Here is a 22893-nt window from a genome sequence, read left to right as displayed (position 1 = left end):
TTTTGGCTTGAAGGTTTGTGGATTATACAACAATGCGTGGTTTAGGCGGATCTTATGTATACATGTAACCAATGTGGTCTTCTATACTTTGTATTATTGCACTAGCCTGCTTGTTTTTTTGCTTGCAGCGAATCGTTGTTTTAGGGCTTGTGGTTTTACGAGAAAGGGCTTAGCAAAGCGGCTGGTGCTAACGAAGCATTTTTTAGGATGTACTTTTAAAGGTATTAGCTTATGTACAGCGCTATAGGGATTTTCATAGTTGCAATTACAGCAAACTAACTTTAAGCGGCAAGGTCGGCAATCATTAACCGGTCGAGCACGGCCTACATTTTGTCCATTGAACCTACATGACCATTGCATGAACGATTTCTCCACATGCAGATTTACATTGCCTTCTTTTTATCTCCATGACAGACTCGATAAACTTTCATAATGCACAGGTCGAGGACATTCTGAGCCTTGATAAGATTCGTGCAACGCTTCAGCGTATGGAAGATACGATTGTGTTTAACCTTATCGAGCGTGCACAGTTTGCCTACAATGCACGGATGTACGAAAACGGAGCTTTTCCAGATTTGCAACAAAAAGAGCGCTGGTCCGGCTCATGGCTTGCATGGCTGTTGAAGGAAACAGAGTGCAGTCACGGTAAGTTTTTTAACCTATTTATACTGACATACAGCAAAGCTTGGCCGATGGATAGCGTACGCATCTTTTTCGCATACTGACGCACAGCCCCGATGAATATGCATTCACGCCGCTGCAAGATATGCCTGAGCCAATTTTAAAGCCAGTGGACTATCCTAACTTGTTGCACCCGCATCATGTGAATGTATCAAGCAAGGTCCTCGAGTTTTATACCCATAAGATCGTCCCGCAAATCACTGAAGGTCTGAACAGGGTATGTATTGTACTTATTGCTTATCCCTAGGTTTCAGACGATCACCAGTATGGCTCAAGCGCTATTTGCGATGTAGAAGCTCTGAGTGCGATCAATCGCCGTGTGCACTTTGGCATGTTTGTGTCGGAATCCAAGTTCCGCTCCGACCCCGCAGCATTCATCGGTCCTATTCAACAGCACGATCGCGATGCACTGGCAGCACTCATCACCAAGCCAGCGGTGGAAGCGATCCTACTTGAGCGTGTGAGGCAGAAGGCCGAGATCTACGGTCAAAATCTGGACCAGAAAATGGACGACCCGAACCGCGAAAAGTTCCGAAAGATTCAAGCGCAGGAGGTAGTGCACCTCTACAAGGAATTTATCATCCCCCTCACCAAAGAAGTAGAAGTGGATTACCTGTTGGAACGGTACGTTGTGCACGCATCGCTAATGACAGTCTCGATGGGCTTGCACCCGACGAAATCGCAGCATTGGCACAGCGCAAGCCGAATTAGTGGTATGGAGCTACAGAATAGAACGGCACAATGGGCAGGTCGACGAGCCACTCGTACTCACCCACTTGTACAAGCAACTACCGTGGAACTTGTGCTTGCATGTACGACAAGCTTTGTTTGGCAATGTTTCGTCCGTCGGTGAGATGATTGAATAGCATATAGCACATTCTGCGCCTTCGTATCCCTGAAACTTGGTCTCTGCATTCCGCTTGAACAACATGAGGGCGTCCAAAATGAGTCCATTCTTCCCGCTGAGCATTTGCTGTACGGCCAATAGCCACGCACGCCATTGCGCCTCACTCACACCAACGCGCTTGATATCACGAATTTCGACTCCATGCAACGGGTAATCACTTGGAAGACGCAAACCAATTTCCATGGGGTGCTCATCGACTGTATACGTCGCGACGACTTCATGGCTAGACAAAATCTTGGTCGCCATTGCCTCATCCTGGAGTCGCTCTAATGCCCCAGGATCGCGCAAGTGGCTCAATTCCCGCTCCGCTAGCAGCGGCGTGCAGTGTTTGCTTGTGATATGGCTGACCATCAGGGAAAGTCGCCTATCACGGACGCCGAGCCACCAATCCCTGGCCTGTGTTGGCAAATGCACCAAGGCACGGAAATAAACATGTGCCGCGAGCACTTGCAACGACGAAGCGTTGCTTGGATTGATTGTAACAAGGTCCACCTCGTCTACCGCGTAGCGGCTAAGCTCCACAGGTTGCACGGGCATCAATGCGCGTGGAGCGCCACCCATCAAAGCAAACAAGCTCGGGAACAATTGGTCAGAGGCAAGCGAATGACGTTGCAGCGACGCGGCATACATTGTTTTAAGTGACAGCGACGCTTCCACAAAGTGGTCCAAGACAGACAGCCAACAGAGGAGGAAAGCAAACACGGCACTGCGATTTTCTACCGGAGCCTCCCATATCTCGATCAGCGGCTTTTTCTGCTCCAGCGCATGTAGCAAGGCATAGTCCATGGAAACATCACTGCTCTTGGACGGGTCGACAGCCAGCTCGACTACTTGCTCGCGTACCGTTTCTTGTATAATGGCACTGTACAAGGTGTAAGCTGTAATGTGCAAGGTCGTTGCTGCCGTAGGAGTAGTCAAGAACGCGACCAGTGTGCCTCGGTCCTGCGCAAACGCTTTTGTAGGGACATGGTCCTGGACAATACGGACCAAGAGGGCCAGCACGGCATGATGCGCATCGCTCGGCACAAATTGTCCCGCAAGCTCCGTGAAAAAAGTGCAGAGGCGCAGGAAAATACTGTGCAATGCGCTGCGCAGCCCATCGCGGCGTGCGGTCATTACGTCTGCAACTGCCTCGGATTGGGATAGACCATACAGCGTGTCTAGCAAGGTCAATGTGTGGAAGAGTGTGCACCAACTGGTATCCTCGGCGACATGGGCAGCCTCCAAGTTTTCTTCTACAATGTCCACAAACAGATCGAGGTGTCGGCCTGGGACCATGTGTAGCACAGGCGTAAGTTCGACACACACTGCGGCCAATCGTGTAAATAAGGCGTCGTCCAGGTCCTCGTCGCTGGTAATCCAGCGGTGGACCGTTTGCATGGCCGATACTGCACGCTGCGTAGCAACAAGCGCGACACTCGCATCCGCAAGTGTCGCACAATGGAGTAGGGTCAAACACGCGATACCTTCCGTATTCGCCTTTGCCGGCGGCACACCCCCCAGCGTCGCAATCAGCTCGTTACGTACCCTGTCGTGTGCCTGCGATTCGTATGCAAAGCGCGTAGCCCAGAGCAGAGCACCGCGCAGCGGTAGTGCCACTTGTTTCCGGCGCGCTAATTGGATCCAAGGCTCGGCATCGCTCGCCGATGCTGAGCTCAGCGAGAATACACCGGTGAGGATGCGGGCAAAGCTGCGTGCATAGAGGCTCGTGTCGCTGGCTTCCATACCTTGGGCCCAGAGATCGGCAAGAATGCTAGCGAGTGCGCTTGGCGCTTCGCCTTCGCGTTGTATGTGTGCAACACAGCGTTCATGCCACAAAGGCTCGAGACCGACAGCCAAGCTCGTCAAGAGTCGCGTGCAGGTTTGGATAAAGTAAACAATTTGTCTTTTTGCCGCGCTGGTCCACGGTTCGCCCTTGCAAAAGTGTGCGGCTTGCGCTTCGTCACCCATGAACAATGCATCTTCCAGGGCCACTGCGGCCATGGACAGGCACGGAAGTGCGCCTGACAAGTGTGGCGCTAGGCTTTGGTCACTTTGCAGCGCAGCGAGCAATGCGTTGGCGACACATGCAAGTGCATGCCAATCACCGTTATGCTGCTCAAGCGGGACAAGTGGGTCCACAATCCCTACCATGGAATTCGTTCCTCCATGTACAGCAACAAACATCGACGCATCAATGCGCGCCTTGTCCGGCAGAATTTTCAATATCGGAGACGTGCCCGGCTCGTGTTCCAGCCTATTTGCCGCTGCAACGACACGCGCTGCGGGAAAAATATCGTGAAGCAATGCGAAGCGCAGCGCTGCAGTAGCCTCCTCGTCCAAGACTGGTGCATGTTTCGATCCTTTGCACAGTGCATCCCAGAGTGTTTGGGCGGCCGGCACAGTTGTATCGTACAAAAATGCAGCAGTGTACAATTGCGATAATTTATTTCGCAAAGCGGGTGTGTTGAGCAGCTTTTGCGTACGTGCAGCAGGATCCTGGGCTTGCCATGCTGCAAGTACTGCTGCACTCTTTTGGACACTCCCATGCTCGAGTTCCGCCGCTGCAGTGTCTAGCAGAGCAGCTTCTGCGCGCGCATCGAGCAAGTTTGGCACTTGCAACAGAGCCAAGTATGCAGCCGAAAGTGGTTGCGTGGCAATCCGCTCTTGCCAGGGCAAGAGGATTGCAGCGGGTGGCAGTGATGCATGGTTTGCGAGATAGAGCAGCTCTGGGAGTTGGTCTACATTGGGCGGCATGCATTGGCCAAGCACACCAGTCCACACCGCATCACGGTCATCTTCACTGGGACCGATTGCCAGGTACGCGGTGTAAAATTGTCCAACATCGTGGTACGATTCCTGGGGGATGTGTTTGAATGCAAGCGTTTTGAGCCGTTCATTTGCGGGCTCGCACATCTGTCCAAGTGGCGAGCTGAGGATCCCTGTCAAGGTCGACAGCGCTTCTACATGCTCGATTGCTGCATTCGCCGCACACAAAATTACTGTGCCGCCCATACGGCGCACTGCATGAACCAGGTCGGTCCGGGGAGGCGTTTGCATTTGTGCCGTCCGGAGTGCCCATTCTAGCGTCAGCGCAACCGCTGGCAAAGACTCGACAGGCGCATCGAGGCCCGATTTTATTGTGGATAAAATCGGCTGCAATATCCAAGTACCGTCCAAAGTCTCGTCCAAATGCGCAAGCGTCCGACCCAATACGGGCGCTGCCTTTTTCCCAAACCTCACTGGAATCTGCACATCGTCCTGTGCATGTCCAAGCACTTGCTCCTCCCACATGGTGCTAAGGTGCTCGTCGAGGAACTCGGCAATGTCTGTAGATGCCACGCCAGATTTGACAAGTCGACGCGTGAGGAATACAATACACTCACCGAGCATGTTGACGTATGCGTCCCATCCCATCGGGTCGATTCCACCGACGCTGCCCAAGAGGGAAGGCGCAATCGCCAAGAGTGGATTCATTACAGCATCGCTTGCGGCAGTCGTGGGAGGCAGCACATTGGTTGTCATTGTCGATAAAAATACAATGACGGCAGGGAAGCACTGCCTTGGTGCCTGCACGCCAATCGTTTCGACCCATGCAAGGAACTGGGCAAGTGCATCGCCACGCTCTTCGTCGTCATCCTCCTCCTCCTCTTCCATGGTCCACATTTCTGGACGTCTTCGTAGCAAAGGAAGTAGCGCTGAAAGCATATCTGCAACTACCAGCACGTCCATCTCTGCCCATGCGCCAGCCATGGCATGTTGTGCAATCGTCCCGAGATGCGCATCGACCATCGCAGGTACACGCTTATCAAGGATGGCCAAAAACTGCCAGGCTCGCTGTCGCACGATAGGCGCTTCCATGCCAAGCGAAGGCGTATCAAACATGGGATGCGCCTGCAATGTGCTCCATAACGTATCGCTCTCGATAAACGTATCGATCGATACGTCGCCAAGCGATGGCGCATGTGAAACTAATGCTTGCAGTAATCCCAATGCGCCCGCCACAAGCCGACGATCCAGCTCCTCAGCGCTCTCGTCGACGTTCGCATCGTCCCGATTTTTTGCATCGAGCTCGCGTGAGCCACCCATGTCGGGGTTCGGGGTCTGTACGCTTTGTAGCGACGCGCTGAACTGCGACAAAGCGATTGAGGCCGATGGTGTGAGCAATACAGGGAGCAAATGCTGCAGCATAACAGGCATGTACTCTTCCAAGGATATTTTCGAAAGCTTGCCTTCTTCTATAGGCTCCCACGTCATAACGTCAGCCCAGATCTGCTGCCCGAGACGCGCGACGCTGCGGCTGGTATCGTAAGTTAATACGGCCCAGAATCCAATGATCGGCTCAATGTGTATGTGTGCTAGTAATTCGTCGCGTACGCTGCTGTCGGGCGCAGGCTGCAAGAGTCTTGCGTGGACTTGCAGCGTCAAAAATCGCAGCCGTTGCGACGGAGATAGCGCTAACCGTGGGAAGAGATACACCCAGCACGGTAGCATTATGATAAGTGCATTGATGCGTTCCTCTTCCGAAAGCGACTGCGTGTCTTCACCAATCGGCTGGCCTTGAATCCAGCTAAGAAGACTCTCCAAAGTGCGCACACGAGTAACAATATCTTTTTTCAACGCCTTACGCAAAAGTACCACCAAGTCTGGCGGCAAAAGACTCGCCAATCCCATAGAGTCCAGCGCGAATGGGGGCGGCTGTGGCGGTTTCGGTGGCGGAACATAGACTTTCTTCTTAGCGAGCTGCCGGCGCTCTTTTTTGCTCATTTTTTTGAGCTGCGAGCTTTTTATATCCTGCCGCGTATCCTCGTCAGAACCATACTTAGCAGCGGCCTTTGCAGCTTGCTTTTTACGAGTCCCCGAAGTCGCGGAAGACTTGTTACGTGCGCTTTTGCCCATGCTGGCGACAAGAAAAAAATTGCCCGTGCGTTAGCGTCAACGCAGCTGACTAACACTATTCTCGCTCGCCAGCCTGCTTCTGGCTATAGCCTCTAGAAGGCTTCGGAACGATGGCGGGACCAAACATGGAGCTCTTTCGCTTTGCGCTGTATGTACAAAGTGTTTCTGACACTAGTTATCTTGCATTCCCACTCGGGTTTATGGTGTACTTTGGTGATCCCGCTTGGTATGACAAATATGTCATTCCGGTACGTGTCTTCCACTACTCACATGCAGATTCGCGAACGTTATGTGCCTCCAGAAACCGACTTTGTATGTATTTGAAACACTAACAACAGCGGCAACCAAAGTCACGCGAAGAACTTCAAGAGTTACTTGCTAAAAAGCGTGGAAATGCGCCGCATAGTACGTCTGCGCCGCTGCACCCCGAGTTGGCGCGCAGCCTCGCCGCATGGAGTAACGCAGACGATGCGCGTCTAGTGTAATATACATGTAGCTGCCTACATCAACTGCGATTGGCTACCTCGGAGCGCCAAGTACGCATTGTCTACACCAGGCACCTGCTGTAAGAAAAACTGTAGACGTACAAATCCCTTCATGATGTCGTAAATCTCCACACTGTGGTACCGCATACGTGATTTAGGATCGGTATAATTGCCCTGTATATAAGCAGAGAAGTATACACACCACAAGGCCAGTAACATCGCAGTAGCGCTTCGCAGGGAGCAAGCTGGGCGGAGCATCGACAGACGTGTCTATTGATTAGTTGAGACTGAAACGTACATGTGAGCATCGTACGCGGTACATCGGATGCTTGTTCCTCAGAAGCCGCACCTTCGTCTGCTTGCACACAGCTGCGCTTCGCAGACGTGCCGTCCTGCTTCTTTTTCTGGCCGCGCGGTTCGGCAAGCCCCATTTTTTGCAAGTGCGCATCACGCTCATTGTTCAAAATCTGCTTTAACATCTTATTCCGCCGCGCACCAGCACCGTTCGTACGCGATATATACGTCTGCGACTTAAACGGCCGCGGCGCGTCATGCACGGACAATTCCTCCGACGTCCACTCGAGCTCCGCCATGATGGCTAGACGGAATGCAGCGGTGCGTTAATCACGTGTATATTGGCAACTACAGGCCGATCATCGCACTAAAAATAACAGGGCGGTGGTCCGAAATAGCACCCAATGCTTGTACATCTGCATCCTCGATTGTTCTGTACTCTAGGACCCTGACTTCGGATTTCATAATGCAGCCTTCCTCATGCTCACGATTTTGATCTGCGTGAAGCCAGTTGAATGCAGAGAAACCCCGCCGCGATTTTCCTGCTTCATCGTGCGAAACTTTGTCTTGCTCGCGTTTCTTTGCTAAGATCGGCAGGGCATCCCGTAGTGAACGCGATAGTAAGTGCTCATGATGCTCTTCTTGTGCCTTTGGTACCGCATTCGATCGCCAGAGAACACGGTCGCACCAGGATGGAACGCGTTGCTTGGTGCTCGAGTCGTACGCAGCCTTCTCAGATGGATTACTGAGCACTTCTGCAAGCTGTTTTTTGCGGCTATTCGCTGCTGCACGCAGTCCTTGTAGCACTTTGGGGCTGTGCAGCTTGGTGTTTTCTGACTGCGTTGCCTTTTCCGGTGCGATAGTATCCAGTGTGCTGGGCACTTCCTCCATGATGGAGGAACTGTCCGATATATTGCTCAACGATGTAAACGATTCGCTGCGTGTAAGTGTCGCAGCGTTGCGGTCCTGCTGCGAGCGTTCTTCTTTCTGTTTCCCGCGCTCTGTTGGCCACACATACAATTTGCGTTTGCGTGTGGCCTCAAGCTTTTTTTGCGCATTATCTGTGTCGTTCGCATCGTTGTAGGCCTTCGTGCGGATTGCTTTGATCACGTCGTACTTGTACGTTGGTGGAAAATTGATGGCTGCCTCTTTAAATCCTTGAAACGCATTTCCCTCGCGCATAGCCGTACGCAGTTGGTCAAATTCCAACGCGTGTTCGTAGGACTCGTTCATAATTAACCAGTCTGCATGCTTGCGAGTAATATTTACTCGAAAATTCAAGTCGCCACACCAGAACGAGTGGTCAAAGCGTAGTGAGGATTGCTCAAATGCATTGCGTACGTCGTTGGGCAAAAGGAACGTATCAACTGACATTTCAGACTCGATTTTGTTAATATTCGCAACCCGTGCCTCCATCTTGCTTGCATGCGCCGCAAGGTGTGCATTAATAAAAAGCAAGCGCAAGTCTGCAAAGTGCACGCTGACCCCAATACCACCCTTGTTCCCCATTCTTCCTGCGAGTAGGCCTGTTTTGACTACGTTTGCACTCGCTCCTTTCACAAAGCGCAGGCACGGTCGCCAGACATACACTGCCGTATAACAGCCCATCATGCGCTCCTTAATGATAAGCTCATAGGGACCAAGCTGTAAAGGAGGTATGCGCATATCTTTTGGCGACAATTGGCCCAAGCGTGCGTTCTCTCCAAAGCCCGGCGAACTCGAGCGTGTCTCGTTACGAGCCGAGGTAAGCGTCGAGGTACTAGACTTGGACCCAAGTGAGCCCTCCTGACCGATAGACGGGGTCAGCATAGTACCTGCTCCTTGAACTGCGTCGGTTCGTGGCGCGTGCAGAGATGCAGGCGTGAGCGGACTGTCCGTTTGGTTGGTTTGTATCCCACGCACAAAATAATCTTCGCATACCTTGCTCCATCCACGCAGCGCTGAAGGTTCGTTGCTCGTAAAATGTGAAAGAGTGTCTGAATCAACAACAGGCATCGTCGTACCGTCCAATATCGACGTATCAGAGCTGTTGTCCATGGATAATTGGGACCGCTGCCGCCGCAAAGTTTGCGCGGGGGTCTTTGGTACCTCGTCCGTCCTGAACTCTCGTGCCGCTCGTGATCGTGTGCGTGCAATGCTTCTCAGCTCGCTGGCAGTGTGCAACGTGGTGCTCAAATGGCTCCCATCTCCCCAAGGACATTCTTGGCACGCAATGACCAACAGGTGAAACGGATGCTGCGTGTTCATCGGCAGCTGCGGGATTGCATATTCATCCCCAAACGTAGCACTGTCGATATTTTCGGGGCTATGTGGCTCCATATGACCGAACAGCACCTCCAAATCTCCTTTTGGAATATGGCCGTGCATATTCCACGTCATGATGCGCACCTTGACGAACGCGTGCTCCGCGTCCTCAATAGCGAGACCCTTCATCGACTCATAAAGTGACCCTTCCCTACTCGTATACTCATGCTCGCTTTTGTGTAGCACCGGTGGCGTGGATATGCGAATCCGCGGCCGGGCCGCAGCGGTAGGCATACTATTTATTCGGGATGTACAAAAGTGGAGATCTCATTTGGCGAGCGCATATATTATGCATGTCACATCTTGCAAGATCGCCCGATCTGCAAACTGACATAATCGATCCGTGCTGGTCGACCAGGCTAGGCACCCAGCCTAGTTGGGCAGTTCCCACGGACATGCGAAGCTTGGCAGGTCCAGCAAGGAGGTGTGCGTGCCTGCAATACCGGCAACGTCCAGCGTCACTTTTACAGACAAATCGAGTGCTGAGATGAGACAATGGTGCACACATACAAGAGCGAGTCACGCCGCGGTCTGTTGTCAGTCTCACATAGACGTACATAAATGCGCGCACGCGTCCTGGAAAGTAAGTTGTGTATCATCGCCCGTCGCGTTCGGGCTCTTGTACGAGAACGATATAGGAACATGGAGCCTGGTCGAAGTGCGGCCGGGGATCCATGGGCCCTTGAGCTTTCCCTCGCCAACCTTGGTATCTTGCGGCTGGAACTTGACGACAGCTTCGACCGTCTTAAGATGCGAAGGTATCCAGCCTTGCGAATTGTCCATATGCAGCGCGAGCGTCCCATTCATGCTGTGGTAAGCGCTGGAATCTACGCACGTGAATCCAGTGGGCTGTACCGTAACAGCCATATCCGAGCGAGCCTGCGCTGGGACGAGCGGGTCTTTGGTGACGAGTGTGACCGCTGCAATGAGCAAGAAACTATACGTACAGGGGACACGGGGTATGACAAAAAAGAGCGTTACTCCGATACTGCGGTTAGGCTTTTGCGCACGTACACAACCACCAGGACAAACCCAATCGCTACCGCGGCGCGTGGACCAAACCACCCGCACAAGGGGGTATAGCCGCGGAGCCACGAATCCAAATACCCGAGCCGTCCGAGCCGCTTTCGTGTGCGCCGCGATCGGCGCGTCATGCGCTCGCGTTCGTAACTGCTGAATTCCGTGCCCAACGGAGGTAGATCCTCCAGCTCAATCATCGGCTCATGCATGGGGCCGCGGCGCAGCAATTTGGTGTCGTCATCGCTGCCAAATGAATATGCACGCGTAAAGTCCTTCTCTTGCTCGAGGAGCGGCTGTACAGACACAAGGTGCGTCTTGCTGCTGCGCTCACTGTAGCGTGGGACATCACCAACCTTGCGTGCATGCATGCCATGTTCTGGCTCTGCAGATGGCCCCTGTCCCATATTGTTAAAGTCACGGTACATGTCCCAGTCTGTATAAGTGATTAGTACAACACACACCGTCCCCGAGCGAGTCCGTCTCATTCGACTCGTCGTCACTATCGAGAACCCACGCACCGGCGGGATCCTCTGTCACCATCTGTGACGTTGCACCCTTTTGTGTCCACGCGTGCGTATCGTATTCGTCGCCGTGCATAGCCGCCAAGTGCAAAGCGCGCCGTGTTGGTATTGCCGCGAACACGTGTATGGCCTGTTAGGACAGCCACACACCTCCATCATCACGCAAAGGGGTATCTTAGTACAGGACGCTACGGGTAGGCGCACTTGCGGTTATAGGCACAGGAGATTGCGTGGTGTGTGCAGCACGCGTACTGTTGGGCGGCGGCGCGGGCGTCGGTGTTATATTGTACGAGGCTGCGAGCCATGGAAGTAAAATGATAGTCAACACCATGCCGCCAACCACGCTGCAAATGATCATAAGGCCGCGTCTATCCATTCCCCAAATGCAATCGGAATCTTTGTGTCGGCGAGTGTCCCACCGCATTCTTCGCTGCGCATCGTACAAGGGCGCGAGAGGAATTCCATCTTCGTATACATCCCAGAGCGGATCGCCGTCCATCTCCTCATCAAAATTTATAGTCGCATCAGATGCAGTCGAGACACTATCGCGTCGTGCCTCAGATAGCGCCGCGGCAGGACTTTGCGCGAGCAGCGACGCCATCGTAATAATCAAGCCGCGCGCGGCGGCGGCGCGCTGGGCGGAAGGCCACGTGGCTGTTGACACAGGAACCGCGCCGTCACAACACTTCCTCATGCGTTGGTGTGCAGTGCTGCTGGCCGTCTCAGCCACTGCGGTAGCGGCGCAATTGAGCAGTGCATCTTCTAGCGTACCTAGCAGTGGACTTGCTTCAGACAATGCCACGTCCTCCAGTACGTTGTTTTTTTTTTTTTTTTTTTTTTTTTTTTTTTTGCTGACCGTAGGCTCTGCATCCATCACTGCAACGGCGTCCGATATCACAAAAGGAGAGCTTGCGGGCACGGCAGCCGCGCCGGGCCCAAATATGTCGGGAAAGACGGGCCCCAGTGACGCGCACTTTGTCGATTCTGCTGCGCGCGCGGCGCCGGCAGTACTGGTTGCGCTCGGTGTTGCCAGCGGCATGGCAGTCTACCTGCTCTAACGATCTAACCGGGCGTCCTCTGCCCATTGTATATAAACGGGGTGGTGCTTTTGCTCCTCCTATGGCTTGAACGTTTCTAGCGATAGGTGCGGATCTTGGAGGATGCGTTTCGGCGCAATCCTTTCCATACATGCATAGTCGTGCGGGTGTAGAATCACGCGCAGCAAAGCAATCCCACGCATTCCGTCCTGCCTGTCCAGTAGAATTGTAAGTGCCGTGAGAATGGCGTCGGCCCTATGGCTGGTTGCAATGTGATGCATGGACCATGTGACAGATTTGAGGTGCGGGAGCGTCCCGTTTGCACCGGCGAGTGCATACGCCTCCTCTGGAAGCAGCATGCAGCCTGTGATTGTGATATGTTTTACAAGTGCAAATGCCAAAGAGTCAAACTGCAGTGCATATGCCCAATACGGCGGAGGTGGACCCAGGTAAACCCGCTCGAGCTGCGGCATGGAAGAAGCGCCGCGCATGCTCGCGAGCGCACGCTCCAGCACGCCAGAGAGACCGAGGCTCTGGAGGTTTGGGACATAGGCAAATATTGCATGAGCGCACTGAACAAGGCTGCCTAGCGTTGGTGGCGCACTGTTCTGTACATGCGCCCTTTGCCCCTGCTCATCCTGCGGCAGCGGCGCGACTAGGCGATGGGGCAGCAAGCCAGAAGGCCGCGCAGAAAACGAGCCGCGCAGTAGTCCTTCACCATTTACAGGGAGTAGCACACCATCTTGAGAATACTCTGGAATCGCCCACATGGCCGGTTCATTGCGCGATGCAGCAGGCTCGTCGCGTTCGCTCGTCTCGTCGCCGACTAGAAATCGGATTGCGCCGGAGCGCGCAAAAAGGATAGGGTCGTGGAATGTATCGCGCGCGTGAAAAAATGCGCTGCCACGCATACGTGCATCTCGCAGCAATGCATCGCACGCGTACGGACTGTGGCGAACGGCCTCAGCGTCTGCACATTCGAGCCCAAGCACTTGGCCGTACGCAATTGCAAGCGCAGCAAGCCACGAGAGCCATACGGGGACATCCAGCAAACATTTCTGAGACGCCCAGCGCTGGAGGATGCGTGCTTGCAGCGTCTGCATCACGTCATTTGTGTGTACAGGTAGACCTGGCGGCAGCGGTGCAACAGGGCCAGCATCACCAAAGTCGAGCGGATCGTGCCGTGTGCCTGGCCGCCGTTCCAACAGGGGCGTAAGCATGTATTGATCTCCGAGCCGTCTAATATAGCCTGCCAGGTACTCAGCACACGCAGATGCAGTGTCGCGGAGCGTTACAAGCTCGGTATCTTGCCCCGAAAGCACGGTTTCAAGCCGTGCTTGGTAGGCCATTGCGCGGAACCAGTTCAAATAACTGCGCGCTTCATGCAGGCAAAGCACCCATGCCCCCATTCCTACCCATTCACCCTCGCGATCAAATCCTGGGCGATAAATATCGAGGCCATGCACGCCGTCTGGGCCGACGAAAAAGGCAAGCGTCTCGGCGATATCGATTTCCAGTACCGGCGCAAGCACAGATCCATGCGATGTGGTGGGATCGCCATGCGGCACTGTATCATGCTCACGCAGCCCCATAGCTTGTGCATAGCTCGCAAGTCTGCCGCGCAGGAACGCGAGCGGCTGCTCGGAACCGCGCTCGATCGTGCCAATGTACAAATGCCGCACAAACAAGCCAAGCACGGGCCGGTTCACTAACGTAGCAGTAAACTGAGTCAGCTGTGAGGGCGTTGCAATGCACGGAGCCCGATACAGGAGCTGCGCGCCGAGCGTATAGTACCGCAGTGCAAGCTGCATCACGCAAATCGTAGTACGGATGTCGAGTGTCTGAAAATGTGGGATATTATGCTGTGATACAGTTCGAGCATGCATATACGTGGATGGGAGCGTGCATGCAAGCACGAGTATCGTCTCTTTAAGCTCCTCGGGCAGCACAGGCATCATGAAGGCACGCCGAGAAAGCGCTCCGTGCACGTCCCACACCTCCACATTCCCGATGACTGTCGCTACGCACGGCGCATTTTCGTACGCACAAGAGGAGAGTACACGAGTGCACGTCGCACTTGCGCAAGTGTGCCCAAATGGATCGGTTCGCGGTGAGATTGATGCCATTCTTCCGAAACTTGCTGAGCTTGCGCGCGAAGCTGTCGACAAAGGCGCAGATATCCTCATTTTACCCGAATACTTTTTGTCGGGCGCGCACCACGATGCGTGGAAACACGCATCCACACTGCCTGCACTAGATGAACATGCACGAGCTCCTTGGGTTGCGCAAGTGGCACAGATTGCTCGTACGGCACAGATTGCCATTGTCACGGGCTCGGCCGTTGAGCTGCGCACGTTTCCGTCGAGACCAGGTCTCTTTAACACATGCTACTTTATCGATCATTTTGGCACAGTACTGGGAGAATATACCAAGCGGCACTTGTGGCATCCCGAGCGTAGACTCCTTTCTGCAGCTACGGACGAGACGCACCCAACGTCCATGCAACCGCACACATTTCTTTTCAAGACGAAGCGTGGGCTTACTTTGCGTGCTGCGATGGTCATGTGTTGGGACCTAATGTTTCCCGAAACGTTCCGTGTGCGCATCACGCCGCCCAAGAGCGCGTCTGATTTAGACTTGCCCGGGGAATGGGTCGGTCCCGATATCGTATTTTCGCCTACATGCTGGTACGCTAATGACTCTGGCACACAAGCTTTACAGATCAATCCTGCATGCGAGCAGGCGTCTCTCGATGCAATTGTACCGTGTCGCGCGATGGAGACCGAGTGCTTTGTGTGCATGTGCAACACGGCAGGCCCGGACGTACAGGATGGCGAGCCGTTTGGACTTGGGCGCTCCACCTGTGCGGCACCAATACTCGGCGCCTACGCCCGTGTTCCCCACAACCGCGAAACGCTGCTGCTCGCAACGCTCGATACCACCGTGCTGCGCACCGCACGCGACATTTTCAAGGTCCGCCAGGACCTGGCGGACGCGTCGTCACGTGCACCTAAAAAAGACGCCCTCGCCTGCTCGCAGCTTGCGCATGGGCCGTAAACGGAATAAAGAGGCAAAAGACACGGCCACAAGCGCGGACGGAGATACAAGCTTCGTCTTAGATACACATAGCGATGAGGTACCATTGCCTTGTCAGGTAACAGAGCCTGCAACACAGCACTCGCCGCCGGGTTTGGACCTGCCTGGCCACGTCGCTGTGGTTGCGTCGGAGTCTGTGTCGTCTGCAGCGCGCGAAGTGACGCAGACAGCAGACGATACATTTGAGCAATTGGATGCAGCGCCCCATGCGCGATACTACGAGGCTGAAGCGGACGAGAAGCGGCGCCTGCGGAATGTATGTCCCGTCTGTGGCGAAGCAGGTCACGAAAAGAAACGATGCCCATACGAGCAGTGTCTTGCGTGTGGCGCGATCGATGAGCATAACACGCGGGACTGTCCACTTGGTACGAGTTGTTTTCGTTGTGGTGGCGTTGGACACCGCAGTAGGGTACGTACCTTTAGAGGCTGACCCCAGGATTGTACGCAGCGGCGACTTGCACGGAGCAGGGCTTGTGAGCGGTGCGGAAGCACCGCGCATCCAGAGACAAGCTGCCCGACGCTATGGCGGATCTATACCTACAACAGCATGCCGGAGTACGAGGCGCGCCGTGCGAAACGCATGCGCCATCTCGAGCGCCGCGCCTCGCGGAAAGAAGAGCGCGGGCAGCGACACAGGAAGAAACGTTTTGGTTGGACAGCCTCGCTTGTCGAGCCGAGCGATGAGAGTGGCCCGAGCGAAGATACCGACGAGGAGGGTGCGTGCGAGGTCGAGCCGCCTCCGGAAGACTGGGATCCGTCCCTTCCGTGGTGCTACAACTGCGCCTCCTCTGGCCACCACTGGGGCGACGATTGCTTTCTAAGACGCACAAACCCGACGCGACCGACCGGCGATCCGTCACCGTTCAGTGATACCCTTGCTGCGTCTGGGCCGTTTGCTGACAGGCACCGGATACGGTCGCACCGCAGCGAGGGTGTACGTCCAGCCATGCGCGTCAAGCGCCGCCAGAGCGATGGACCGCTGCAGCGCCCGTCGCTGTTGGAAGATATGGAGCACGAGGATGATGGTGACTGGTTTGCACGACACGAGGCACTGCGCAAGCACAGTACACAACAGGCGGATGCTATACCGACGCGAGGATCACCAGATGCGCGAATCCGTGGTTCTGCGCACAGGCCAGGCACGCCGCCGTTTCCCACACACAAACCGACGCCGTCGCTTGCTGCACGACTTGCGCAGCGCTCCGAGTCGCCCGCCGCAAGACGCGTCCGCCGTGGAAAGGGACACGCTCGGAACAGCGGTACACCGCAAAGTTTTAAGCCGCAGTACAGGGGGGGATATACGTAGAATGGATAGGTACGACCTACTTTACTCTCATGCGCTCGAATATGCTTTATTCAATACAATGTTGTGCATTGTCGGGTGGAGTAGCACTTCCGACCGGTGCCGCCACCTGCACCTGCACTTGCACTTGCACTTGCACTTGCACTTGCACCTACTGCACCGCACTGCATAGTCCTCCTGGCGAAACGCCATACTCCCACCAGCCTCGGCCGACCCTTGGCACGCAGCCTGCGAAGTGCCACGTGTTTATGCGCGACACGCCAGTCCAACGGCCCAGAGAGCAGAATACTCATGTGGAGGCTGTACGTGTCTGCCCGCGTAAATGGGCCTGCATTGAATTCCGTTTGTCTTTTCTTGCTACCCATCCGAGGCACAATGCCGACTACCCGCGCCCCACTCGGCACGACACAGGCGACGTTAGTGGCGACCAGTGTAATACGAGGCACGGCGCCCATGACCCGGAAACGGACCCGTGAAGCGGCAAAAGCCAAACATGCTCCGTCTTCGCCTCGGCAAGCCAAGTTGCTGAAAACGTCCCCTGCGTGGGACCCGAGCTCGCAGCGCTCCGAAGTGGGCTCTTCCATAATAACACAATCTGACAGCGACGAAGAGGACCGCACACCGCGCCGCAGAACATCGGCAAGGCTCGGCGGATGTGCAGATGCGCAGCGCGGAAAGCGCCGCACGGATGAGAACAAGGAAAATATTGCGCCGGTCCGCGCAGTGAGCCGTGCTGTGCTTGCACAAGAAGAACAGGAAGCACAGGACGCAATTGCGAGCAGGACACGCGCAAGGCTCGCTCACACGCCGCCTCGTATGCCGCGGCAGACGGCTGCGAACGCAGATGTAGTGGCAGCGGCTACATCGCATACGCCGCGAACTCCGCGGCGCAGCAGTCGTGTGGTGTCGACGCCCAGCTCGATAGATTCGAGCCGCGACTCTCCATGCAGCGATATGCTCTTTCCCCAGCACAGCGCCGCAACGCCCATGACGACGCCCGAAACGACTCCCACAAAAAAAGGCTCAAACAACGACCCTCTCACGACCCCATTCTTTGCCCATGTTTACGCACATGCACGCGCCATGCTCCGTGATCATCCCGCAGCGCCCCTCGTTGGCCGTGAGACGGAGCGCGCCAAGATTGGCGCCTTCCTCGATGCATGGTGCCAAGGCGATGAGACGCAGTGTCTTTACATCTCTGGTATGGCTGGCACTGGAAAAACGGCGCTTGTGCGCTCGATTCTCGACGGAAAAATTGCGGGCGGCACCATGCAAGCCGCCGTCATAAATTGTGCAGGCCTCTCGAACCCCGGCCAAGTCGCAGCGCACGTTCTAAGTGCGCTCGACCTGCCGTACCCCGACGACGAAGCCGACAATCTCGAGGTGCTCGAGACGACGCTCAGGTCGCGCACTGTGCCATTCCTCCTTGTGCTCGACGAAATGGACCACCTTTTGCACACACGCGTTCATCTGAACGTACTCTACCGCCTGTTTTGCATGCCATCGCGCCTGAAACCGCACATGAGCATGGCCTTGATCGGGATTGCCAATGCGTTGGACTTGACCGAGCGCTTTGTTCCTTTGCTCAGTAGCCGTGGCGTGCAGCTGGCGCAGATGCAGTTTCAGCCCATGGAGGCGCAGGATGTGTTTGCTGCCGTCCAAGCAAGGATCCAGCTTGTCGAGGCTGCGCACATTGCAGCCAAGCCCGAACCGTACATGCCCGCACTGTTTGCACGCCCTGCGCTCGAGCTCTTTGCACGCAAACTAACTACCGTATCGGGAGACTTGCGCCGCGCGATGGAAGCTGCACGCCATGCTTTGGAAATGGTGGAGAGCGAGCAAGCCCCGGCTTCACTTGCCGACTTCTCGCCATGGACAGCACCCAAAGTGCAGCCAAAACATATCCTCCGTGTCCTCTCGAGCATGGCGGGCAATTTGCAAGTTATGCGTGTGCGCAATCTCGGCGTCCACGCCAAGCTGTTGCTGCTTGCGTGGGCTGTACTGCAGCATCGTACTACCCACAAACTTGCCTCCGAGAGCCTGCAGGATGGTGGGACACGCATCGCTGCGCTCGAGTCGACATACCACAGCATGCTTGCGCAGGATAATGCGTTTGTCACTCCGCTCGAGAGCAGCGAGCTGCTCGATGTCATGGAGCGTTTAGAGGCGCATGGCCTTGTCCGCATTTACGCTGAGGCTACGGGCGGCAGCTCACCACAAGCCTTTTCTAAGTCTGGCGGCGTGCGCCACAAGACAGGCGCACAGCGTGTCTCGCCCAGTGGAAAGCGTGCCGCAAAGAAACAGCTGCTTGCATCGAACCGGCGCATGGCGCCGACGCTTGACCGCGAGAGCATTATCAAGGCGCTGACTACGACGCCGGCAGTGCCTATGGAGCAACATACACACACGGTAGCACAAGCAATGCTCCGGCTCCTACGGCGCGAAGAGGATTGCGTTGCGCGCGCGACGCTATGGCGCACTGTAGAGCCGGAGCGTGCACAGATCCGTGTTGAAGAGCTTGGCGGCGGGCGCGATGCATTGCCGCCTGCTGAGCTCTAGTACATACCCAACAATCTTTTGGTAGCATCCATGATTTACGTACCAATGCGGCGACGCGCGATGTGTCTGTTTCAGGTTACAGGCATTATTCACGTCACAAGCACATAAAATTTACTATGCACAGCCATCTAACTATGGAACTGTGCTACCGTCATGAGCTCTTTCGCAATGTCCCCCGCTACGGTCAGCTGCCGAAGCACGTACCAGATTTTTCGCCCAGCACGATCGTGCGGCGCGGCATGTTGTGGTACACGACACTGACACTCGCGCCAGCAGCACTGTTCGCATCTGCACTTTCCGACATCTTCTCCGCCCCGCCAAGTGGCACGACATCCACCTTGAGCGCGGGGTTTGCGTAGACAATGCGCGGTAATTCGCTGCGCATCAATTCCCTGGAATCAGCAGCATGAGTACACCTACCAAGTCCTTCGCTCGGCAAATTTCGTCGGCACACGAAACTCAAGTGCTGCAATCGACGCAGGCAGCTTGCGTGTCCCCGCACCGCTCTCCAAGCGGTCGACCACTGCACGCAGCCTCGCAGCGTTGCGTCCACGCACCATGGTGGAAAGAAGGAACACGTGACGTGAGTGCGCGCTGTGTGGTGCTTTGCGCGCATTGTTCGGTGCTTTTGCGCGTGCATTCCACGCGATGGTATGGCACAGTCATGAAGGGAGTCCGGTGAAGCGAAATCAACGTGCGGCAGGCACGTCAGGGCATGGCTCGCCGTCTGCGCGGCACGGTCCCGAATCGACGCGCCTCTTATCGGAAATGGCGCCGCATTTAATGACCCCCGCAATGGTCAATGCCCTCACAAAAGTGAGTTTGCAGACGGGACAGCTCAGCAATACGCGCGACCCTTTTCCCTTGAAGCGATCGACTCTGCTGCTCACGCCGCGGTTCTCACTCGAGAACCCAGCACGCTCTTTGGCACGGATTAGCAGCTCCCTCCTTCAGTTCTCGGGGCTCTCCAAAGATCGGGCTATGAACGAGCGTGCGTCATTTACATCCATGGATATCGGCGTGCTAGAGGAGAGCCAGCGTATACTAGAAAGCGCTGACCATGATTTGGACAAGTCGTGCGACACCGCGGAGCTCGACACGGCGGACCCTGACGAAGTGCCTGTTTCACTCCTTCGTGGCTTCCAGGCCACAGTTCCAGAAGCTTACGCCGGCAAGGCACGCCGAGCTAAGGCGCGTGCTTCGATTGTGTCGTCGCGCATGTCGCGGCGCACGACCGAGAAAACATTGCTCTCCCTCGAAGAACTCGAGCTGCAAGACGCCGAGGTGCGCCAAGAGCTGCAGCACATCGGGATCCGGCGCTCCTTGTACAGTACTGAAATGGTGAATGTGAATGCAAAAATTTCCGCATTGGAGAATATCCGCGCATCGCTGGAGCTAAAAATGCTCGAGGTGCGCGAAGAGGAGCTCGAACTGTCCGACGAACTCCACGGCCTCACGGAGCTGCTCGAGCTCCAGCGGCATCGCCGCGCGATGCCCGGAGGCCGTGGTCTTGATGCAAGCACTGTACTTCCTCAAACGACCGTGACGATGCGTGGCACGAGCCGCCGGAAGCGCGGCCCCGTCTTTTTGCCGTCCGAGCATGACGAACTGCCACCTGGCGTTGCGTTCCTTACTCTGCGTGAGCAGGCAGGACCGGTTACTTCGCTGGATTTCTCGGAGCCATACGGCACACTGGTGAGTGCGTCAGTCAACGAGCAAATGTGTGTATGGGATCTGTCGACGAGCGACGAAGTCGGCCGGCTGCGTGGGCACTCCGACACTGTCAAGTGCGTTCAAGTAGAAGATGAGCTGTGTGTTTCTGGATCTTTGGATCACTCGCTCCGGCTCTGGGATTTGCGCCGCGTAGATGCGTACGAGGATGCGCTGGAGGATGAGCTGGAGGATGCGTTGGATCCGTGCGTGCGTGTACTCGAAGGGCACAGCAAAGGGGTCACTGCACTCTACTTTGACGACGGGTGCCTTGTGACGGGCGCTGCAGACAAGACATTGCGGCAGTGGGATCTCGAGACAGGCCAGTGTGTGCTGACGATGGATATTTTGTGGGCCATGTCGAATGCGGGCGCCAGCGGTCTGGTCGATACGCGCACAAAAGATCCCGAACTTGCGCCGCACGGTCTGGCGAATGCGTTTTTCGGACCGTTTTCATACCCACAGCCCCCGTACGAAGACGGCAGTTGGGAGATGTACCAGGACTTTGTGGGCGGTGTACAGTTCTGGGGCTATGCACTTGCGAGTGGCAGTGGCGACGGCGGCATACGCATGTGGGATTGTATGTATAGAGTGCGCTGACAGCAGTACGTACGGGACAGGCGCATCGCACTTTGCTGGCGCATACCGCACCGATCACTGCGCTGCAATTTGACGAGACGTACCTCGTCACAGGCAGTCTCGACAAGTCGGTTCACGTCTGGGATCTGCGGATGGGCAGTATTGTGGATACACTTTGCTACAACTATCCAGTCACTGCACTCCAGTTTGATTCGCGCAAGATCATGGTCGCAGCCGGATCACATGCCGTAGATGTACGTCGGCGCTGCACTCACCGCAGGTATACAATCGCATCTCGGAAAAGCACTCGCCGCTCACGGTGAATGGACATACTGCACCGGTCGAGCGTTTGCGGTACATGGACCGCTATGCGGTGACAGGGGGGCGCGATCAGTGCATCAAAGTATGGTCTATGTAGAGATGCCATAGCATTGGACAAGCGTCTTTGTGCTGGCACATGCCGTATCACACACCCAATTCCCAGTTGCTAAACAACACGCCCAGCCCAATGGCAAAGAGCAGGATGCACATATCGTCTACCATGGAGCTCACAAGCGAGGCCAGCGAAAGCGCTAGCGTCACGTATGGCAGGAGTGCCGGCGCCCATACTTGCAGGATGCCTGCAATACGCCCTGACGGCGACGCAGGGAAGCGCTGCAGCATGACGATGCGCATGCCTTGCAAGGCAACTTCCAAGGTAAAGAAGACGTAGTATACAGGCCACGTAGGAAGTACGCCAAGGACTTTGCTGTCCAGACCTACATAGTGCCCGTATTTGTCCAAAGGATGCTGCATTGCGCGCCATGGAAACATGGACAAATCCTCGGAGCTCTGCCACGCATGCGACGGTGTGTATTCCCATGCAAGCGAGGCCCACTGTTGCAGATAGGAACTGCGCTGGAATGCATGCGTCTCGGGCACGTCCACTGCGCGCCCTGCAATGCCCACTTTGGGCTTGACAAACAGATGGGCAATCACCAAATAAAATGCAAAGATGAACACCACCGAATACTGCACAAGACGCAGGCGCTTGTCCACAGCCTCGGACTGTTCGCGGTGGGCAGTGCTTGCGCCCTGCATGCCTTGCGGCGCGTCTTTACTGCCCATGCCACTCATCATCTGCTGCATCATGTTCATCATATCCGGCGCGCCGCCACCTTGGCCTTGCATCGCGGCCATGAGTTGTGCGAGGGGATCGTCTTGCGGTGGATGCATGCCATTCATTGCTTCTGGCGCGCCCGCAAGCATCGTTTGAGGCGGCGCAAACGGGAGCGTCTCTGGCGGGTCGTCGTTGATATCGGCCGCCTCGCTCGGCATTTTTGGCATCATCGGCGCGTTGTCGATCAGCTCATAGTCTGCGCCGCGGCCCGCATTTGTGATGCGTGATAGTCTGTCGCCACCGCGCCCCAAGATCCGGCGCTTGCGCGCCTCGCGCTTCGCCGCTTCGTCGGCCATCCCAGACCTGCACGGCGCCGCGCCCCGAAAGGGTAGTATCACGTGACTCAAATGCTGGCGCGGC

At 55.7% G+C, this 22893-nt stretch overlaps 15 protein-coding genes across 15 annotated transcripts; 7 read left to right on the top strand and 8 right to left on the bottom strand.

The window, feature by feature from the left end:
- Positions 1-407: 407 nt before the first annotated feature.
- Positions 408-1392, top strand: ARO7 (chorismate mutase; the record flags this gene model as incomplete). Its single annotated transcript, XM_056208479.1, has 4 exons — positions 408-619; positions 733-898; positions 947-1305; positions 1335-1392. The coding sequence occupies 4 exons, from the start codon at positions 408-410 to the stop codon at positions 1390-1392; spliced, it is 795 nt and encodes a 264-aa protein (XP_056064454.1).
- Positions 1393-1402: 10 nt separating this feature from the next.
- Positions 1403-6466, bottom strand: MVES1_003664 (uncharacterized protein; the record flags this gene model as incomplete). Its single annotated transcript, XM_056208478.1, has 1 exon — positions 1403-6466. The coding sequence occupies one exon, from the start codon at positions 6464-6466 to the stop codon at positions 1403-1405; it is 5064 nt and encodes a 1687-aa protein (XP_056064453.1).
- A 110-nt stretch (positions 6467-6576) lies between these two features.
- On the top strand, positions 6577-6951 carry MVES1_003663 (uncharacterized protein; the record flags this gene model as incomplete). The annotated part of the gene is made up of 4 exons (XM_056208477.1): positions 6577-6614; positions 6642-6714; positions 6743-6778; positions 6805-6951. The coding sequence occupies 4 exons, from the start codon at positions 6577-6579 to the stop codon at positions 6949-6951; spliced, it is 294 nt and encodes a 97-aa protein (XP_056064452.1).
- Positions 6952-6971: 20 nt separating this feature from the next.
- Positions 6972-7544, bottom strand: IES6 (chromatin-remodeling complex subunit ies6; the record flags this gene model as incomplete). The annotated part of the gene is made up of 5 exons (XM_056208476.1): positions 6972-6975; positions 7007-7026; positions 7054-7125; positions 7154-7221; positions 7250-7544. The coding sequence occupies 5 exons, from the start codon at positions 7542-7544 to the stop codon at positions 6972-6974; spliced, it is 459 nt and encodes a 152-aa protein (XP_056064451.1).
- Positions 7545-7593: 49 nt separating this feature from the next.
- Positions 7594-9678, bottom strand: MVES1_003661 (uncharacterized protein; the record flags this gene model as incomplete). Its single annotated transcript, XM_056208475.1, has 1 exon — positions 7594-9678. The coding sequence occupies one exon, from the start codon at positions 9676-9678 to the stop codon at positions 7594-7596; it is 2085 nt and encodes a 694-aa protein (XP_056064450.1).
- Positions 9679-9921: 243 nt separating this feature from the next.
- Positions 9922-11166, bottom strand: MVES1_003660 (uncharacterized protein; the record flags this gene model as incomplete). The annotated part of the gene is made up of 6 exons (XM_056208474.1): positions 9922-10031; positions 10107-10357; positions 10385-10469; positions 10497-10537; positions 10564-11002; positions 11031-11166. The coding sequence occupies 6 exons, from the start codon at positions 11164-11166 to the stop codon at positions 9922-9924; spliced, it is 1062 nt and encodes a 353-aa protein (XP_056064449.1).
- A 99-nt stretch (positions 11167-11265) lies between these two features.
- MVES1_003659 (uncharacterized protein) lies at positions 11266-11691 on the bottom strand (the record flags this gene model as incomplete). Its single annotated transcript, XM_056208473.1, has 1 exon — positions 11266-11691. One exon carries the CDS (start codon positions 11689-11691, stop codon positions 11266-11268), a length of 426 nt encoding a protein of 141 aa, XP_056064448.1.
- A 194-nt stretch (positions 11692-11885) lies between these two features.
- MVES1_003658 (uncharacterized protein) lies at positions 11886-12148 on the top strand (the record flags this gene model as incomplete). The annotated part of the gene is made up of 2 exons (XM_056208472.1): positions 11886-11892; positions 11952-12148. 2 exons carry the CDS (start codon positions 11886-11888, stop codon positions 12146-12148), a joined length of 204 nt encoding a protein of 67 aa, XP_056064447.1.
- Positions 12149-12207: 59 nt separating this feature from the next.
- Positions 12208-14085, bottom strand: MVES1_003657 (uncharacterized protein; the record flags this gene model as incomplete). Its single annotated transcript, XM_056208471.1, has 1 exon — positions 12208-14085. One exon carries the CDS (start codon positions 14083-14085, stop codon positions 12208-12210), a length of 1878 nt encoding a protein of 625 aa, XP_056064446.1.
- Positions 14086-14137: 52 nt separating this feature from the next.
- MVES1_003656 (uncharacterized protein) lies at positions 14138-15631 on the top strand (the record flags this gene model as incomplete). Its single annotated transcript, XM_056208470.1, has 3 exons — positions 14138-15123; positions 15167-15479; positions 15629-15631. 3 exons carry the CDS (start codon positions 14138-14140, stop codon positions 15629-15631), a joined length of 1302 nt encoding a protein of 433 aa, XP_056064445.1.
- A 139-nt stretch (positions 15632-15770) lies between these two features.
- On the top strand, positions 15771-16529 carry MVES1_003655 (uncharacterized protein; the record flags this gene model as incomplete). The annotated part of the gene is made up of 1 exon (XM_056208469.1): positions 15771-16529. The coding sequence occupies one exon, from the start codon at positions 15771-15773 to the stop codon at positions 16527-16529; it is 759 nt and encodes a 252-aa protein (XP_056064444.1).
- Positions 16530-17019: 490 nt separating this feature from the next.
- CDC6 (AAA ATPase) lies at positions 17020-19085 on the top strand (the record flags this gene model as incomplete). The annotated part of the gene is given in 2 exon segments (XM_056208468.1): positions 17020-17026; positions 17044-19085. 2 exon segments carry the CDS (start codon positions 17020-17022, stop codon positions 19083-19085), a joined length of 2049 nt encoding a protein of 682 aa, XP_056064443.1.
- Positions 19086-19213: 128 nt separating this feature from the next.
- MVES1_003653 (uncharacterized protein) lies at positions 19214-19645 on the bottom strand (the record flags this gene model as incomplete). The annotated part of the gene is made up of 3 exons (XM_056208467.1): positions 19214-19263; positions 19290-19477; positions 19506-19645. 3 exons carry the CDS (start codon positions 19643-19645, stop codon positions 19214-19216), a joined length of 378 nt encoding a protein of 125 aa, XP_056064442.1.
- An 88-nt stretch (positions 19646-19733) lies between these two features.
- On the top strand, positions 19734-21792 carry MDV1 ([histone H3]-dimethyl-L-lysine(36) demethylase; the record flags this gene model as incomplete). The annotated part of the gene is made up of 3 exons (XM_056208466.1): positions 19734-21375; positions 21402-21628; positions 21655-21792. 3 exons carry the CDS (start codon positions 19734-19736, stop codon positions 21790-21792), a joined length of 2007 nt encoding a protein of 668 aa, XP_056064441.1.
- Positions 21793-21839: 47 nt separating this feature from the next.
- MVES1_003651 (uncharacterized protein) lies at positions 21840-22829 on the bottom strand (the record flags this gene model as incomplete). The annotated part of the gene is made up of 1 exon (XM_056208465.1): positions 21840-22829. The coding sequence occupies one exon, from the start codon at positions 22827-22829 to the stop codon at positions 21840-21842; it is 990 nt and encodes a 329-aa protein (XP_056064440.1).
- Between the last annotated feature and the right edge of the window lie 64 nt (positions 22830-22893).

The sequence above is a fragment of the Malassezia vespertilionis genome, chromosome 8 (genome assembly GCF_029542925.1).
Source record: "Malassezia vespertilionis chromosome 8, complete sequence".
Lineage (NCBI taxonomy): Eukaryota > Fungi > Basidiomycota > Malasseziomycetes > Malasseziales > Malasseziaceae > Malassezia > Malassezia vespertilionis.
This window is presented reverse-complemented; position numbering and strand designations above follow the sequence as displayed.